The sequence below is a fragment of the Accipiter gentilis genome, chromosome 16, assembly GCF_929443795.1.
Source record: "Accipiter gentilis chromosome 16, bAccGen1.1, whole genome shotgun sequence".
Lineage (NCBI taxonomy): Eukaryota > Metazoa > Chordata > Aves > Accipitriformes > Accipitridae > Astur > Astur gentilis.
In genome coordinates this window covers 2,336,724-2,355,576 of record NC_064895.1, presented here as the reverse complement: position 1 = coordinate 2,355,576, position 18,853 = coordinate 2,336,724, and the positions used below count along the sequence as shown (strand labels likewise).

At 58.7% G+C, this 18,853-nt stretch overlaps 1 protein-coding gene across 4 annotated transcripts; it reads left to right on the top strand.

The window, feature by feature from the left end:
• The first annotated feature begins 1,888 nt into the window (after positions 1–1,888).
• Positions 1,889–18,604, top strand: POU6F1 (POU class 6 homeobox 1). 4 transcript variants are annotated; one of them, XM_049819495.1, is made up of 12 exons: positions 1,889–1,963; positions 6,946–7,052; positions 9,787–9,883; positions 10,661–10,859; positions 12,701–12,822; positions 13,277–13,502; positions 14,232–14,467; positions 14,863–14,991; positions 15,187–15,405; positions 16,373–16,511; positions 16,905–17,079; positions 17,571–18,604. In XM_049819495.1, the coding sequence occupies exons 3-12, from the start codon at positions 9,830–9,832 to the stop codon at positions 17,914–17,916; spliced, it is 1,845 nt and encodes a 614-aa protein (XP_049675452.1). In that variant the 5' UTR covers positions 1,889–1,963; positions 6,946–7,052; positions 9,787–9,829; the 3' UTR covers positions 17,917–18,604. The 4 variants fall into 4 exon arrangements, with proteins under 4 accessions (XP_049675452.1, XP_049675454.1, XP_049675453.1 ...); XM_049819497.1 differs by lacking the exon at positions 1,889–1,963 and adding an exon at positions 2,041–2,058; XM_049819496.1 differs by lacking the exon at positions 1,889–1,963 and adding an exon at positions 3,231–3,573.
• The last annotated feature ends 249 nt before the right edge of the window (positions 18,605–18,853 follow it).

Below are 18,853 nucleotides of genomic sequence, written 5' to 3'. Positions count from 1 at the left end.
CGGGGCAGTGATTTGGGCTCCAGTATTTGGCTTTTGGGAGCTTTGGGGGTTTGGGGACAGGACTGGGATGTCTGGGATTTTGTGGGATTTTGGCTCTGAGTTTGGGGAAGTTCTAGGTTTGGGGGAGCTCTGGATTTGGGGGTACTCTGGATTTAAGATGCCTTGGGTTGGGAGGTCTCCAGGCTGGGGGGTGCTCCTGTTATAGGAGGATCCAGACTGGGTTTGGGGGTGTCTTTGGGCTGGAGTGACTCTGGGGGATCTCCAGGCTTGGAGGGCTCTTGTTTTGGGGAGTTTGGGATTGGGGGAGGCTCTGATTTGGAGGTGGGGGTGTTCTGGTTTGGGGGAGTCCCGAGCTGTGGAGCTCTGACTTTGGGGGTCTCAGGGGGCTCTGGTTTTGGGGCCTGGGGGCTGGAGGGAGGTCTGGTTGCAGGATCTCAGGGCTGAGGGGCTCCGGTTTTGAGGTCTGGAGGGAGCTCTGGTTTTTGGGTCTGCAGAGCTTTGACTTTGGGGGTCTTGGGGCTGGAGGAAGCTCTAGCTTTGGGGTTGGGGAGCTCAGATGTGGGGGTCTGGGAGGGCTCTGGTTTGGCGGTCTCAGGGCAGGGGCCTGGAGGGAGGTCTAGTTTGGGGGTCTTGGGGCTGAGGAGCTCTGGTTTGGGGGTCTTGGGGCTGGAGGGGGCACTGGTTTGGGGGTCTCGGGGCTGGAGGGAGCTCTGGTTTGGGGGTCTCAGGGCAGGGGCCTGGAGGGAGGTCTAGTTTGGGGGTCTTGGGGCTGAGGAGCTCTGGTTTGGGGGTCTCAGGAGCTCAGATTTGGAGGTCGTGGGGCTGGAGGGGGCACTAGTTTGGGGGTCTTGGGGCTGGAGGGAGCTCTGGTTTGGGGGTCTCGGGAGCTCAGATTTGGAGGTCGTGGGGCTGGAGGGGGAACTGGTTTGGGGGTCTCGGGGCTGGAGGGAGCTCTGGTTTGGGGGTCTCAGGGCAGGGGCCTGGAGGGAGGTCTAGTTTGGGGGTCTTGGGGCTGAGGAGCTCTGGTTTGGGGGTCTCAGGAGCTCAGATTTGGAGGTCGTGGGGCTGGAGGGGGCACTGGTTTGGGGGTCTCGGGGCTGGAGGGAGCTCTGGTTTGGGGGTCTCGGGAGCTCAGATTTGGAGGTCGTGGGGCTGGAGGGGGCACTGGTTTGGGGGTCTCGGGGCTGGAGGGAGCTCTGGTTTGGGGGTCTCAGGGCAGGGGCCTGGAGGGAGGTCTAGTTTGGGGGTCTTGGGGCTGAGGAGCTCTGGTTTGGGGGTCTCAGGAGCTCAGATTTGGAGGTCGTGGGGCTGGAGGGGGCACTGGTTTGGGGGTCTCGGGGCTGGAGGGGGCTCTGGTTTGGGGGTTTCAGGGCTGGGGGAAGCTCAGGTTTGGGGGTCTCGGGGCTGGGGGCTCTACCTTTGGGGTCTGGGGGCCCCCTGTTTCGAGGGTCTGTGGGCCGGGGGGCTCTGGGGGAGATGTCTCAGGATCGGGGGGGGGGGGCCCGTGCGCCCCCGGCGGCAGCGGCCAGCGCGGCAGCCCCGCGGATGCGGCAAAGGCCTGCGCATAAATTATGTTCATGACGCAGCAGCTAAAAAATCCCCCCGGAGGAGGGAAAAAAAAAAAAAAAAAAAACACACACACAAAAAAAACCCCCAAAACCCACACAAAACCACTCAACCCGACGGAGGAAAAAAAAAAAAAAAAACCCACAACCCATCCTTCCGCACCCCCCCCCCCAAAAAAAAAAACAACCCCCCCTAACTCGTTCTCCCCCCCCCCCCCCCCCTCCCCTCCCTCCCCGGGTACGGGGGTCCCGGGGCCGCTCCCCGCCTCCCCCCCCCCCCCCCCCCCCCCAGCTGCCTCCCTCCCCTTTGTGCCGCCGCCGCCGCCGCTGTGAGATGAATTTTTAATTATTCCCCGGCAGAGGAGAAGGCGCGGAGCAACGCGGAGAAGCGCGGAGCGGTGCGGATTCCCCCCCCCCCCTCTTCCTCCTCCTCTTCCTCCCCTTCCAGCCCCCCCCCCCCCCCCCCCCCTTTTCCCTTCTCCCCTTCGAGCCGGTGAGTGCGGGGCCGGAGCGGGGCCGGGCGGGGGGCGGCGGGCCCCGCCGCGGTGAATATGCAATGCCGTAATTAGCATAATTTATATATTTATGATAAAGAGTGATATGGAGGGGTGGGGGTGGAAACGGGAGCGGAGGGGAAAACGGCGGAGGGGTGCAGCGTTTTTTTTGGGGGGGGGGTGGTGGATTTTTAAGGGGGGGAAGGGTAGGTCGGTGGGGTTTTGGGGAGGGGGGATTTGGGGGGGGGTGCAGTGGGATTTGGGGGGGGTAAATTGGGGAGAACTGGGGACAGACGGACGCCACGAAGAGTGGGGGATGCAGATGGGGGGCACCGGAATTGGGGGTGCGGGGGGGGGGGGTGTGAGGTTTTAGGATTAGGGGATGCCAGGGGAGACCACGGGGAGGTGGGGGGTCCCTGGGGGGACCCCGGAGCTGGGGGTGTCCGGGAAAGGGGGAAAGAGGGGGGCTGGCGAGCCCTAGGGCAGGGAAAGGGGGTGACTGCCCTTCGGGGGGGGGGGGTGTCAATAGAATTTGGGGGCTGTGGGAGATGGGTTTTGGGGTGCAGGAGAGGAGAAACAGGGCTGGGGATGAATAGTACTGGAAGAGGGCGGGGGGGGGGGGGGCAGGACAGGAGGAAAGTGTTGGGGTCCTGCCGGGGGAGGGCAAAGGGACCCCCGGGGTGGGAGACAAGGGAGTGGCCCTGCCCTTGGGGTGCGGGTGCCAGGCAAGGATTTGGGTGCCCAGGAGCTCCGGGGGGGGGGGGGGGGGCGGCTGTTGCAGCTGAGTGGGGTGGATGGAGACTAGGGCTGGGGGGGGTACAAAGGCATTTTGGGGTGCTCTGGCACAGTGTCGGGCACGGCATGGGGGCTGCGAGGGTTGGGGGGGGGGGGGGCTGTGCATCCCTGCAGAGGGGTCCCGGGGGCAGTTCCCACGGCCACCCTGAGCCCCTCGGTTTGCGTTTCAGGGTGGGGGGGGACGACCTTCCCTGGGTGCTGCAGAGCCCAGGCTGGCAGAGGTCCGACAGTGCAGGGGATTTGGGGGGGGACTGTATGGGGTACGGTGGGTCCTGACCGTCCGGGGCGGGGGGGAGGGGGCTGTGCCCTCTCCTTCCCTATGGAGGGAAGGAAAAGGGCTGTGTGTCGTCCCCCCCCCCCCCCCGCTTAGACCCATCCCCAGCACCTGCAGCCATCTCAGGGTCAGGTTTGGTCTTCAGGCGATGAACCCCGCTTTAAAAGTCCCTGAAGTGCTGCGCTCCCCCCCCTCCCATTGCATTTCATGGGACCGTAGGCTGAGTGGGGGGGCCCCGTGCCCCCCCAAACCGACCGTGATGTCCCTCTGAGATGTCCTGGACCCTCGAGGTGGTTTCCAGTCCCGCGGCGTTGGCAGGACAGAGAGCGATTGATGCACTGGGCACTATTTTGGGGGAGACAGATGGGAGGTCCGAGTGCGCCGGCTTGGGAGATCCGAAATCTGCTCCTGGTTTTGCCACGCTCCTCTGGCATGACCTTGGGAGGTGAACTTAATCCCATCATCTCCTCTGTCTATGTGTAGCCGGAATAAAAATACTTTCTTGTCTCTCTGGAGAAAGGAGCAGATTCCTGGGAAGTCACCGTAAGCTGATCCGGCTGCTCCCCATGCCGGGACGAGCCGGCCGGGGTTTGCATTGCAAACAGGCAGCAACGAGGGGACCCCCACCACCCTGAGCACGGCCACAGAGGCAGGAGGTTGTATTCGGGATCAGGCTTTTGCCCCCAAAACCCCGTGAAGGTGGGAAGCAAAGCAAAGATGAAGAGATTCAACCAAGGCTGCACAGCCCGGCGGTAGCAGAGTCTCCCGTGCGTCTTCCCTATTCGTGAAAAAAACACGACATGGCCAGGAGAAAAAATGTTTTAACGGTGCAAAGAGGATTTTGCAAATAACGGAGTTAAACCGCCAAACTGGCAAGAAAGCCTGGTCAACTGGTTTTGGGTTTTCCCCCTTTTTTTCAAGCAGGTTTTGGGACCCTCCGCCGGGTATTTCCTCTCCCTTGCCCGGGCAGCAGACGCTCTGATGAAGCGATTAAAGGATCACCCGTGTTTCTGTTTGGGATTGGGGTGCCGGAGCGAGCTGTACTTGTGGCAGGGCTCATCCCTGGCAGCTTTACGCAGGCTGGGGCCAAATCGATGCCAACCAACCTCTCCATGTCCTGCTCCGGTGCCGTTTGCATCTCTCGAGCAACATAATCCAGGCTGGGAAGTGCCTGCTACGTGTCAGCAGCTCCATTTTCTTCACCAATGCGAATTCCTGAGCCAGCTCCTGCCCCAGCAGGCTCGCCACAACCATGTGTCCAGGCTCAATGTAGCCCCTCAGTTTGTTGATAAACTTTATGATCAGCCCTGAGCGGCCCCGGCTGCACTTTTGGAAGGTGAGTTGGGCCGGTAGATGAGTTTTTCCTGGGATTCAGCGGCCTCAGCCCTGGCTCCGGGGTTTTCCAGGCATGAAGTTGACTCAACACTGTGGATGAAGGACGCTGGGGAGCTGCCATGGCTCCTCCAAAAGCCTCCTAGCAGAAAAAAACCTCTCTCAAAAAAGATTTCACTGTCCTGCCGGTACAGATGCCGCCAGTTTTCCCTTACAGCCCCGATCTTCAGGAATTTAACAGCTGGCTGTAAAACCGTGCTCAGCAAGGCTCTACATCGGCTGGCTGCAGTCCTGTGCCCGGACCCGAAGCCCTACTGCGGCACCGTGCCGGCGGGGTTGCTGCAGGGCCAGAAGAATAGGGGTGGAAATGGGGTAGAAATTAGATTTACATCGTTTTGCTGCTTAGCGGAAAGGTTTTATTTCAGAGGTTGGGGCTGGCCGGTTCGGCTCCTCTCCCACCAGAAGAAAATGCCTGGTTTTCTTTTTCCTCCTGGCTTGCGGAGGGTGAGCTCGGGTACAGGGATGCTTGCCAGGCAGCCCTGGGATGCGTGTCCTTGTCGGAGATGGATGGTTTTGAGGTCTGGCGGCAATGCGTCGCATCTCGTCCCCTGCCTCAGTTTCCCCATCAGTAAATGCAGTAAATTCTTAAAAGTTGTAAAGTGTAGAAAGGTAAAAAGGCATTTTAAGAGGGAAGCTGATTTGTGAGGAGGGAAGAAAACCTTGCAAACTGCTTGGCTGCGCTTTGGTCCAGGTCTCCACCGCTGTGACACCTGGAAATATGCTTCGAAAAATAATTCCCTCTGTTGACATCATTTCCAGCCTGATCCTTCCACTCGAACGTAGTGAAAAAAATCACGCGAGCTGGCAAGACTGCAGCAAGGGATGCTTGGGGCTGCGCTGTTACCCTAACGCTTCATTTCCAGGGAGCGGGACCACGACCCAGACCCGTCCCTGTTTGCACTGGACACAGCTTTGCTGGGAGGTGTCGGTGTGTCTGTACGTCCACGTGTATTTGCACACTTGCCCCGTTGGGGTGCGAGCGTGCAAACCCACCTCGGGGCAGGAACCGGTGTCTTAGCACCGGCTTTTGGGGCTTGTCTACCTGAAGCTGGCGTCTGCTTATGGTGCATTCAGACTCCTCAGCCTGGGATCGGAGTGTCCATCCAAAGGAATTAATCCAAGATAACGACAGCGAGTAATTAGCGAGCGGTAGTTGTGTCCAAAATGTCTTCTGCGCGAAGCAGGTTTAATTAACCTCTTAGGGTTTCTCACCTGTGGCAAGTTCGTTCAAACTTAGATTTCCACCCACTTGGGATCCAAGTGGCTACATCTCTGACTCATCAACACTTGTAATTAACACGGCAATTATATTCACAGTGAGACTCGGAGCATCTTAAATTATCCTTCCCTTTTTTTCCCCCCCCCTTCTTTTTTTTTTAAATATTATTATTATTATTTTGTGCATTTCATTTCCTTGCCGCCATCTGTTGTGAAATGGCTGTCTTCTTGCTGTGTGCACTTAACACCACCATCTGGACAAATTATTTGTCCCATTAATTGCAAAAAAAAAAAAAAAAAAAAAGTGTGAAGAAACGAAATGAAATGGTACTGCCGACCTGCCGAATGTCTGCTACAGGAGAAGCAGCCCACTCCGAAATCCGAAGCACGCCGCCAAACTGCATCGAGCCTGACATTATGAAATGTCTGTTTAATCGTCTAGCACACTAATTGGTCTCTTTGCACAGCACCAAGAAAAAATCTCTCTCTCCTCTTCTCTCCGTGTTATTTGAGTCTTCCCCCACGGGGCAGGCCTGAACAGATCTACGGCTCACACAGAGATAAATACAGCGGTCAGAGCAGGGATATTATTGCCCTCTTCAGCCTTTCGCCACTCCGATTGTGCTAGAATAAATCTGAGGTTCTGAGGGAGGGTCTTTAACGTAGGCTGGGATGGATGGGGACAGATAACGGCGAGGTCTGGTGTTGGCAGCGGTGTTCGGTCCTCCTTACATCACCGAACTCTGAGCCTCTGAGAAAAGCCAACACGTGCATTAATTTCTCAGTACCACGGGCTTTAGAGGCAGCTCGCCATTTCAGCTTGAGTTTCCCAAAGCTCCTCTGCCCTTTGGCAGCAATGAGGAGCCATAAGGGAGAATTAAGTTGCGAGGATGGGACGCTTTTGAGTTGTCCCCTCTCGCCAAGAGCTTGACGCGCGGGATCTCGTTGCTCCTCATCGCTTTCGGGGAGTACGGGAGCAGGCAGAGCTCGGCACAGAGACAGCTCTGTTTTTTCTCTCCCTACAGCCCTTCGGCAGCAATGAGGAGCAATAAAGGAGAATTAAGTTGCGAGGATGGGACGCTTTTGAGTTGTCCCCTCTCACCGAGAGCTTGACGCGCGGGATCCTGTTGTTCCTCATTGCTTTCGGGGAGCGTGGGAGCAGGCAGAGCTCGACACAGAGACAGCTCTGGTTTTTCTCTCCCTACAGGCTAAATCCGGAGTGCCGCAGCCCAGCAGCCCGTCCCGAGGAGCAGGACGCAGCATCCAGCCCCGTCTCCTGCCAGGAGTGTCCTTTCACCCCAGAGCAAACAGTGAGTGAGTACCGGGGCTGCCGCCTCTCCCCACACTGCCCTGAAGATCACCGCAGCAATCCCACAGGATTTCGGCTCCATGTTCCCCACACAGCAGCCCTGTGCCCCCCACCGCTCCCGGCCCTGCTCTGCAGTGACTCTGCGGGTGGTTTTGAGTTTTGGATGTGTCCTGGCTGTGCAGGAGGGGTCTCCCCACAGACCGAGCAGCCCCTTCACTGCCCCTTCCCTTCCAGCTGCAGTCGTTGTGCCCTCACCTGCCAGTTTGGGATCCCAATTTGGGCTCAACTACCTGCTCTAAATGAAGACCCCTATGTGACAGCCGGAGTGGGGAGCTGGGGAGGGGTCCCTGGGGCAGCAACGGTGGCAGGAAGGTGCTGGGATGAGAGGAGGAAGCTTTCCCACCTCTTCCAGGCTCAGGTGTAGGAAAAAGCTGCCACAAGACGCTGGGGTTGGCTCCTCGTTAGCTTGTGCCGGGATCCATCCAGGCCAGCATGGTCCGGTGGTGCAGGGAGAAGATAAAGTGATAGACAGCAGCTACCTGGAGCTAGTGGATCACAGCCTGTGGGGTGAATTCAGCAGGACACAGGGTCAGAGCCCCTCCCATGCCCCCTCCCCATTGCCAGCTACTCTCCAGAGAGGTTCAGAAAGCTCCTCTGGAGAGTTTTCCTTCCCTTGCTCGCTCTTCTTGCAGCGGGACACTTTGCTCCTTTGGTTTGCTGGTTTGGCTGCACTGCCTGCCCCTTGCAGGCAGCACAAATATCCCTTGCTCCGGCTTCCTCACCGTTTGCCGGGCTCTGGCTGCTGGAGAGCTCATTAACTTTTAATAATGCCAGCTGCCTGCATAAGCCACTTGCTCGTCCCTTGCTCTGTTCTCTGTTGCACTAGAATAAATTGTTAATTAAACTGTGCACCGGCATCCCAAGGTGTTTGTCTGCTCTGAAGCTAAGGCCAGGTTTAAAAATTCACAGCGGCTACTGGAGATCAGTCACCGGCTGCTCTAAAAGTCCTGGCTGAATCTGGCAGCAGGACTGTTCCCGGTCCTGTGTGAATTTTCGGGTTGAGCCTGGCAGGGCTAAGGAAGGAGGAGAGCTGGGGTGAGCGGCTGGCGAAGGAAATAGCCCCGTCTCTGCTGGGACCCCAGGCGTCACTTCACTGCAGATAATAAATAATGAGTGGTGTGTACAAAAGCCAGCCTAAGGGAATTAGATGCTTGGCCCCTGTTGAGTTTCAAATGAGAATTTGGCTCTTAATTCAATTTAGGCCCCTTTGGATCAACAGGATCCGAATAACTATGTTTACTAATTGCATACAAACACCAGCTCTGGCTCAGGATACGCTCGGCGGCCTCAGCAGGAGCCTGGTGGCTTCTAAGACGCAGAGAAACGATAAAGGGCTTGTAAAACAGTGCCGGGGGATGTTTCTTGCATCCTGGAATTGTCTCCTGGGCTGACGTGACGGGCCGATGTATCACAGCAGAGCAGAGCGGCAGGGGATGCCCGCGCCGCACCAGATTCCCTGGCAGAAGTGAAAAACAAGGGATGAAATGCACTAACATAAGTTTGGGGCTGAAATTCCCTTACGGATGAGTTGTGAGCCCGGGGAGGCTCTGCCCGAGCTCTGCCTCCGTTTAACACACTCGGCTTTGCAGAGCTTGCCGAGGGCTGAGCTGGCTGGTCTGTGCGATGCCAGCATCCCTTGTGGGGCAGAGACAGGATCAGGCCCAGCACAGAGGTGGTCAGCACTGGAGGTGAGCAGACGCTGCCCAGCATTTTGGGACAGCTGGGACGGGGAGTGCTGGGGTCTGGCTGCAACTACCAGCATCAACATGCCTCCAGGCTCCCGAGCAGTTACACAAACAAGGACACCTTTGCACATACATCGAGTAATTTTGAATGTCATCCAGGCTGGCTGGTTAAATGCATCCCCGAGACGTTCCTAATAAAAAATTCATAAGCCTCTTATAAAGGCAATTATGCTTCTGCAAGGTAGCGAGGGGACAATACGTGACCAAATGAGTTAATGAAGGGTGTTGGAAGAGGAAGAGTTGCCTTCCAACAGGTGTGCCCAAGCCCCTTCCCTCCATGAACGACTCATTTCACCAGCTTAATGAAGTGTCCCCATCAATTTAGGTCCCCTCAGGAAAGAGCAAATTGACTCTCCTACTTCTTCCAGCCAGCATCAGGGGCTTGGGAGAGCTGCGAAGCATCATGCCAAGACTTTGGGGACCTGCTCTGGGCTTCAAATAGGAGGCATAGGTGGTTTCGTGTGGTCCGTGCCTGGTTTTTTAGAGTTTTCAAAGGACGCTATAGGAATTGCATGCTCATCTCCCAAAGGGAGAGAAGAGGTGGAAAGGCTTGGCCCTTGCAATAACCCTTCCCTTGCTCTGCTGCCTGTATATTTGATGTTCACCCAATAAATTACGCTACCCCACGTCCATGACCTCTTTGCCAAGAGGACGGGAGGTGGTGGGAGGTACCCGAGATACCAAAGCCTCCCCTGGGGAGGAGCATGCCTCCCCACGGCACAGGGCAGGAGGGCATTAGCAAGCTCTGCGGTGCCCTGAATCGCAGCCGGGGCCAGTACAGAGTGGGAGAGAGGTGGGTGGTAGAGCCAGAGAGGAGCAGGGAAGCAGTGGGAGAGACCAGGTTTGCTCTGCACCCTGGGTCGACCCAGCGTGTGACCCCCCCCAAGCCGCTCGCTGTGTCAATGACGAACCCTCCCGTGTTCCCCACTTGCAGCATGTGGAAGGTCTGAGCCCTCTCCCACCTTTGCCGGGACACCATGGACACTGAAGCCGTGCAGCCCCAGGAGGCTTCGCTAACGGTCAACGAGCAGGTACGGTCATCACCGGCTCCATCCCCACTGTACCCCTTCACACCCCACAACCCAGAGGGCCGCGGGGTGGGGATTTGCGATTTGGAGCCCCACTGTGTGCCCTGGCACCGGGTGAAAAACCATCTCACTCCTGCCCCGTGCTCACGACCACCCTGTTTGCCCCCACACTTGGGCATGGAAATGTTCAACCCCATCTTTTGGAGCTTGGTTTCCTCATCTCAGGTTTTTTTAACAACAAAGAGGAGGCGTGCGGTCCTCACTCCGCAGCCTTGCTGTTTGCAAGAGATCTTTGCTCCAGGGTTTGGCTGCCTGTAGCCATGGGAGAGCTGGAGGAGCAGCAGGTATCTCTGCTCATCACTCTCCATGTCTTCTCAATACAGGAGAAATCCTATCTTGATTTGGAGGGCTTGCCCGACCCTGGGTCAGACCCCCGGGGCTGTAGATCAGTGCAGATATGGTGGTGCGGCCGCTGGCAGCCGTGTTTTACCTGCTGAAGGTCTCGCCCGCTGATGCGTGCAGAGCCGGGGTGTATCAGAGCCCAGAAGTTGCCGATTAATTAAAGCAGCAAGGTGCTAGGGGGGGACTGTGATCCCCCTCATCCATCCCTCCTTGAGGGGACGGGGTGGGCTCTGCTTGGTCGGTTTTAAGGGTCACCCTAAGACATTTCCCGTGGGGCAGGGGGAGCTTCTTTGCTCTGCCCTGGGGTGCCTGGCCTGGGGGACACCGCCGTGGGGTTGGGCACCCGGAGCTGATGGATATTTTGGGGCACATCTGCAGGTTATTGTCATGTCCAGCCATGAAACCATCCGAGTGCTGGAGGTCGGCGTGGACACCCCGCTCCCGGCCGAGGAGGACCGGAAACCCTTGGAGATGCCACCAGGGGAGGTAGCACGGAGCTCCCCGGGAAAGACCGGCCACCCAGGCAGAGAAGAGGTCCCACCCAGCACCCAGAGCTCATGCAGCGGGGAGGCAGCCGGTAAGACACCTTCCTTCCCCGGGGCTCATTCCCTGGGTTGCCCCTGGTCTGTCCATCCCTGCAAGTGAAGTTGGGCTCCGGACCGCTGGGTCGGAGCCGGGAGGATGAGCTGCACCCATCAGCGCAGGCAGACTCACCCTGCTCTGGAGCATCCCCATGCCAAGCTGGGTTAGGAGTTAGCAAAACCAATTCCTCCTCCAGGAGGAGATGGGGGAAAGCATCCTGCATCGAGGACAGCCCTCAAATATGTGCTTAAAATAGAGAGGACATTTGTCAATGAGATGGTTTGCTGGGGAGCTCGGTTTTCCCACAGCCACTTAGAGCAGGGGCTTGGGTTTCCTCTCCCCAGCCCCAGGCTGTTCCAGGGTGCCGAGCTCACTGCTGGTGCATCCCTTCTCGCACGGGAATGCAGCTCTGGAAATAAGGCTTTGGGGAGATCCTGCTCTATATCTTGCTGCTTTTTGGCCGGCACCCCAATTCTCCTGCAGGTCCATCCCAAATCCACCTGCAAGCGCCCCTGTCCCATCCCCTTTCCTGCCACTCTTGTGCTTTATTTATAAATAGGACTTTTCTCTGGTTGTCACCTCTGTGCTGTATTCAGAGCACAACCAGATTCTCATGGTTTTGCCAAAAAAAAAAAAAAAGGGCAGGATTGTAGCTTGTTTGAGGTCAGTTGGTAAGAGGAAGAGGCGAGTGTCCCTCCGCACTGGGGGATGCTCTGGTCCTGCTGCCGCAGGCTGGAGGGGAGGAAAAGCACAGCAGGCTACACAAAACCCATCAGACCTGGCAGCGTTGCTGCCCCGTAGCACAGTCTTTGCAATTTGGGAAGTGCTGGGTGTTATCTGTGCTTGGTTTTGGTAGGAAATTTAAAAAAAAAAAAAGCTTTTTTAAATCTTTCAGACCTGTAGTTATTTCTGGGCAAGGAACCAAACCCGAGAAATGCCTGGCTCTTAGATGAGAAAAGTATTTATTTGGTAAAACTTTTTTTCTGCCAAAGGAAAAGGCAGGAAAAGGGTGTTTTTCTTTTTACAAAAATAGAAGAGGATTAAGTGGATTTTATACTCGCGGGTTGCCATTATTAGAAGTTGAGCAGAATAAATACAAGAGGTTGCTCAAAAAACAAGTAGCTCTTTTGCGAGTAATAAATATGGATTAGGAACAAGGTTTCCTCTTACTCGGATGTTCACAATAACTATGAAATATTATATATTCTGTGAATTTGGGTGCAGGGTTGAAAGACACCCAATGAAGCTCAGCCCACGGGGGACGCCCCTCTGCTGGGTGCTGGCTGGGCGATATCGGTCCCTTCCCTTTCCAGCTCCCCCTTCCTGGGTGAATTGTTCGGGGACTGACACCACTTTAATTGCTGCTAATTTTGGAGCCAGCAGCTGGCGGAGGAAAATATCTCCTGCCGGATCCGACAGCCCAAGAGAGGCGCACACAGCCCAGCAAACCGCTTACATGCCACCGCTCCTTTGTATCTCCTTAACCCCCCTATTCCCCACACTCATTCCTCCCCAAATGACCCAAACCTCTCCCTTCTCCCCCCTTTGCCTCCTCCCCGTAAGAAGCCCCCAAATGCCTTTGCCCTGCATCCCGCAACCTGGGCAGCAACCCCACCCTGGGGGATGCAGAGCGCTGTTCCCGAGGATGCCCCACGCTGGGTTTCACGCTGGCTCCATGGGGCTGCAGCTCCCCCGGGACACCCGTGGGAGGGTGTTCATTCCCTGGGTGCGTGTAATTTGGGTGCCCCCCACCCTCACCCCCATCCTTTGCACAGACAAGCTGCTATCGCTCAACCGGCAGCATCTCTCCAACCCATCTCCTCCGCCTTTCCGCAGGCAAAGCCAAACCGGCGGCCAGAGCATCACCCAGCACCGTCCCCTCCGTCGGCACCTTCAGCCACGCCACGAGCCAGCAGCCGCAGACGTTGGCCCCGCTGGCCGTGCAGGCGACCCCGCAGGTAACTACCCTGCAGCCACGGAGCGGGATGGGAGAGGAGGGAGAGGACTGGGGTGGAGGGGGGGAGGACAAGTTGGGGACCCCCGGGGAGGCGTCCGCTTGCTGTAGGCAAACCCCGAGGGCAGAGACGACCGCTCGTGGCGCGGGGTGTAGGACCTACGCCCCGAACCAAAGCGGTTTCCCTCTGCTTGGCGCCCTCGCCAAGGGCCTTGCGCCGCCGAGGTGCTGCCAGAGACGCGTCGGGTGGTTTGGGGGGGCGGGGGGGATCCCCCCCAGCGTCTCCCCACGGAGAGGGGGACTCCGCAGAGCTGGGAACCCAGCTGCTGAGATGGGAGGGACCCCGGGCCGCCCGGCCACCGGGTCTACGGGCCCCTTTGCAAAGACTTATGCTCCGCTGATGCTATCTGCAGTGGCGTTGATTTTTGTTCTTTTTTAAATCTTGTTTACTTTTGCAGGTCTTGACTCAGGAAAACTTAGCAACAGTTGTGACAGGAGTAATGGTTCCAGCAGGGACAGTTACTCAACCTCTTCTTATCCCCATCAGTATTGCAGGTCAAGTGGCAGGTCAGCAGGGGCTGGCTGTGTGGACATTTCCTACAGCAACGGTCGCTGCCCTTCCCGGATTGACGGCTGCTTCTCCTACAGGGGGAATTTTCAAACCGCCTATAGCCAATTTGCAAGGTAACCGGCGCTCTTCTGCTTTGCAGCCTCCTTAATTCGTCCTCCCCCAGCTTGTGCCGAATCCAGGCCGTCCTCTCCAGGAGGGGTCTGCAACGGCGTTTTATTCTGGGGACTTGTTTGCGGCTCCCCCTGTACAAAAGGTGCCGGGAGCGTGGGAGAAGGCGAGGGCAGGATGAGGACGGCGAGAGGGAGGAAGGCAGCGCACAGGGATGGGATGTGAGGTCCAGGTTAGATTTGGGGCTCTGGGTATGGCACCCCCTTGCAGCAGGTGAGGTTCTGCAAGGGGGGAGACCTGTGGGCGTGAGAGCAGGAAGATGGGTGCCTCTCCGGCGCTGCCCAGAGCAGGATTCGTGCCGTTCCCTGTAAGAGGGAATCGTTGCCTCTTGAGCTCCCGTGAGGGAAGGATTCTGTCCCAGGAATGATTCACAGAGAGGGGAGATGACAGGACCGCGGAGGTGCCCCTCACCCTCTGCGTGGGGAGCAGCACCTGGTTTGGGTTAGACAGCCGGGCAGGATGCGTCCTGCTGCAGCAGAGGGGCTCAGCTCTGCCTGTCACACGGGAGCTGGGGGGACCTTTCTCTGCGATAACACGAGCGTGCGGAGATGAATCACCTGGTGATTCGGTTCCCTTTGGGAAGGGACAGTGAGCGGTGAGGGGGACACTCGGGGTCTCCTCGGTGTCCCCGTCTCTCCCCCAGCTCACGCTCTCTCCATCTCTTTGCTTCGTAGCCGCTGCCGTACTGAACACAGCCATCCAAGCGCCGGTGCAGCCTGCCCAGCCGCTGCAGGCTGCGGTCCAGCCCCGGCCCCCCCTCCAGACCCCTGGCGTCTTCCCCACCGCACCCGGCCAGCCCCCCATCCTGCCACAGCCCGCTGCAGCACCCACGCCGCCCGTGGCCAAGCCGTTAGAGACGCAGACCCAGATCACCGTCCAACCTGCTGGATTTGCCTTTAACCCTGGCATAGTAAGGAGCCTGGCAGCCCACAGCGTGGAGCCGGGCGAGTTCGGCACCCGCTTCCCTTTATCCGGTGCCTTACGTGGCCGTGGAGAGCCGCGAGAAGTCGTGCTTCCCTGAGGACGAAGCACTCTGTTTCAGCCATCATGTCCCCGGGGGATCGTGCAAGATCCCAGCCTCAGTTTCCAAATCCCTGGTGAACGAGGAGCAGCGACCGCGCAGGCAGCTTTGCTTTAGGCAAAATCTAAAGGATGGATTTAAGGGCGTCAAGGGACTGCATCCCATCACAACGGCGAGGCAGGAGTCACCCTGCCACGGGGAAGGGGGTGGCCGGCTGTGCGCGGGGGGACGCGGTGGCCTGGGGTGACCCACGTCTCTGACCCCCGGCTTTCGGTTCTCTGCAGATCAGCGCGGCTTCTCTCGGGGGCCAAACCCAGCTCCTCGGCTCCTTGGCAGCCGCCCCCGTGATCGCAAACACCATCTCCAGCGTGCAGGGCATCACGGGCCAGATCCTGACCAACGCCCAGGGCCAGGTACCGCTGAGGGGGGACCTGCCCTTGCAAACCCACCACCTGCTGTCCCCCCCGTCCCCCCCACCAGGGGGGTTGTTTCTCCTGGGAAAGGAGGAGATGGACGCAGCCAGTGTGTCCCCCACCACCTCGGGGAAGGGTGTTTGCAAGACGCAACCCCCCTCCCACCCCAGCTCTGGCTCTCCTCCCTTCGCCCAGGTGATCGGGACCCTGCCGTGGGTGGTGAACCCCCCCGGGATGGCGGCAGCCAGCCCAGCCCCGGCCGCTCTGCCGGCCCAGAACCTGCAGGTACAGACGGTGACGCCCCAGCTGCTGCTCAATGCCCAGGGCCAGGTCATCGCCACGCTGGCCGGCAGCGCCATCCAGGCGGCCGCCATCAAGAAAACCGGCACCCCCGAGCCCCCCCCCAAGAACGAGGTGAGCGACGGGCACGGGGCTGATGGCTGCGTGGCCAAAGGGGCTAGCACCATCCCTGGCTGCGTGGCTTTGGGAGCACACGAGCATCTTTGGGACCTGGCCGCGTGGCTTTGGGACCCGGCCGTGTTGGTTTAGGAGCGTGTGAGCATCTTTGGGGTGCAGCCACATTGCTTTTGGAGCACGTGAGCATCTTTGGGACCTGGCCGTGTGGCTTTGGGACCCAGCCACGTTGCTTTGGGACCCAGACACATTGCTTTGGGAGCACATGAGCATGTTTGGGACCTGGCTGCGTGGCTTTGGGACCCAACCACATTGCGTTGGGATGTGGCCACGTTGATCTGGAAGCACATGGGAATCTTTGGGACGTGGCTGTGTTGCTTTGGGACCTGGCCGTGTTGCTTCGGGAGCACGTGAGCATCTTTGGGACCCTGCCATGTTCTTTGGGACCAGGCCATGTTGCTTGGGGGGGACATGGGCATTTCTGGGACCCAGCCACATTGCTCTGGAAGCATGAGAGCATCATTGGGACCCAGCTGTATTGCTCTGGGACCCAGCCACGTTGCTTTGGGAGCCCGTGAGCAGCTTTGGGACGCATCCCCTCCTGCCCCACCGTGCTGCCCCGTGGGGCATCCCGCTCTCTGTGCCCGCTGAGTTTCCCAGCTGGGATGGGACGTGACCAAACCTCACCTTGGCATGAGCAGAGGCGCTGGTTGCTCCCAAACCTACGTGGCAGGACACCCCAAACCCAGTACCAAATTGTCACGGCCCCATTCCAAGCATGGAGCTGGGTGGTTTCCAGCATCACCTCTCCATCCCATCCTGTCTTACCTCCATCATCAGCAAAAGCAATGCAGTGGCCGCTCTCCTGCCACCGCAGGGATGGAGCCGGTGGGCAGGCAGCCCGGCCGTGGTGCTGGAAGAGGGGGAGCCCCTGCTCTGGGGGTGCTGACCCTCCCCTCTGCCCCAGGTCCAGCCTATCCAGCCGGCCCCGGCTCTCTCCCAGCCGGCCGTGGTGATGGCAAATCCTGCTGCGGCAGCAAAGGCTTCTTCTGTGCCCGTCCCTATCACCTGCTCGGAGACCCCCACCGTCAGCCAGCTGGTCTCCAGTGAGTCCCCACTGGGGGTACTGGGGGGATGCTGGGGACTGGGGTCCGCTGGGAAGAAGGATAATGGAGTCTGGGATCCCCTGGGATGGGGAGAGGATGCTGGGGATACTGGGCAGGGGGGATACTGGGGGGATGCCGAGGTCTGGGATCCCCTGGGATGGGGAGAGGATGCTGGGGATACTGTGGGGGATACTGGGGGAATGCCAATGTCTAGGATCCCCTGGGATGGGGAGAGGATGGTGCACGCCTGCATTCTGCATCCTTGGTGATGACCGCTGGCACCCAACCTTCGTTATGGAGCCTAATGAAGGGGATGCTCGTTATGGTGGGGGGGGGGGGGGGAGGCGGATCTATGGCCGTTTCACAGCAGCCCCCGCATCCCTCCGCTGGCAGAGCCCCCGGCTCCCAACAGCAGCGCGGAGGAGGATGGGATTAACCTGGAGGAGATCCGGGAATTCGCCAAGAACTTCAAGATCCGACGTTTGTCCCTCGGCCTGACACAGACGCAGGTGGGACAGGCCCTGACAGCCACCGAGGGACCGGCCTACAGCCAGTCGGCCATCTGCAGGTGCGAGGGGCTGCAGCCTCAGGGGGAAATGGGGGAAAAGGAGGAGAATTAGAGAAAGGGAGGAAAGTTGGAGGAAAGAGGGAAAATTGGGGGAAAGGAGGAAAATTAGACAAAAGGAGAATGAGGGAAAGGGAGGAAAACTGGAGAAAGGAAAACGGGAGAAAGGGAGGAAATTTAGAGAAAGAGAGGAAATTTAGAGAAAGAGAGGAAAGCTGGAGAAAGGGAGGACTGGAGAAAAGGAGGAAAATCAGAGAAAAGGAAACCTGGAGAAGAGGAAAATGGGAGGAAAGGAGGAAAATGGGAGGAAAGGAGGGTGGGTGAGGTCGCCACCCACGAAGCTCCTCATCGCAGCATCACTCCCCACCATGGTCTCACCCACTGAAGGCAGCAGTGCCCCCAACCCCTTCATGATGTGTCCCCCCTGGTGTGTCCCCCCCCCCCCCGCCCCGATCCTCACCACATCCCTGAGGGTTTCTCTGTGCCCGCTGCAGGTTCGAGAAGCTGGACATCACCCCCAAGAGCGCCCAGAAGCTGAAACCGGTGCTGGAGAAGTGGTTGAGCGAAGCCGAGCTCCGTAACCAAGAGGGGCAACAAAACCTGATGGAATTTGTCGGGGGGGAACCCTCCAAAAAACGGAAGCGCCGTACCTCCTTCACCCCCCAAGCCATTGAGGCTCTCAACGCCTACTTCGAGAAGAACGCCTTGCCCACCGGCCAAGAGATCACCGAGATCGCCAAGGAGCTCAACTACGACCGCGAAGTCGTCCGCGTCTGGTTCTGCAACCGCCGGCAGACCCTCAAAAACACCAGTAAACTCAACGTCTTTCAGATCCCCTAAATAGGGGACGGGGACGGGGACGTCCCCCCACCCTGTTGCCCACCCCGACCTCCTGCCATCAGCACTTTTGCCACCGACTTTGTCCCCCAGCCCCGCGGTGGGTTCTGGGGTCTCCACCATCCCACCGTGCCCGTAGGTGTGTCCGTGTGTCCGTCCCCCTTTCCTCCACATCACACATGACCTAAGCGTGTTCGCGTCAGGTGTCATGCCTGCCTCATGCCTCCTCTTGCCTGTAATGTGCGTGGTGACGGACCCCCTGCCTGCACGCACCGCCTCTCCTGACCCCCCCAAAGTGTCGTCGCCCCCCCTCCCCCAAAAAGGAATGATTTTCATTTTTTGGCCGTTTTCCTGTGTTTCCAAGGTAGTGTCACAGCTCGCTAGGGGTAAGCCCCAATTTAATTTCACCCCCCTTTGATTTCAGCGGTCCCCCACCTCGTGCCCACCAGTGCGAGGGGTTTCTCGGTGCGACCCCCCTCCCCCCACCATGGGGACATCGCTGTGGGTGATGGTTGGGGACTTCACTGGGCTTCCCACTGTCCCAAGAGGGATTCGGGGGGGGGGGGGTGAACCCCATAATGGAGGCAGCACCCCCTTCCCTGCTCCCCCCACGCTGAGCCCCGGGGCCAGGCAGGTTGGGGGGCTCCATCCCTCGACCCCTCTTGCCCGGGGAGCGATGGGGAGAGGCGACGGCTGGAGGGGGGGCAGTTTGGGGGGGGGGACAGGGAGGGGACGCTGGGTCGCCCCGCCAGGGACGCGGCAGACTGATGCACTTGATGTAGTGGTGTGAAATAAACAGTATTTTTCTTTTTTCTTTTCCTTTCCCCTTTTTTCCGGGGGGGGGGGGGGGGAGGGGGCAAGGAAGATGGGGGTGTGGGGGGGTCCCTACTCACCCTCCCCCATCCCAAACCCTGGGGGATGCAGAGGGAGCGCTACTTTT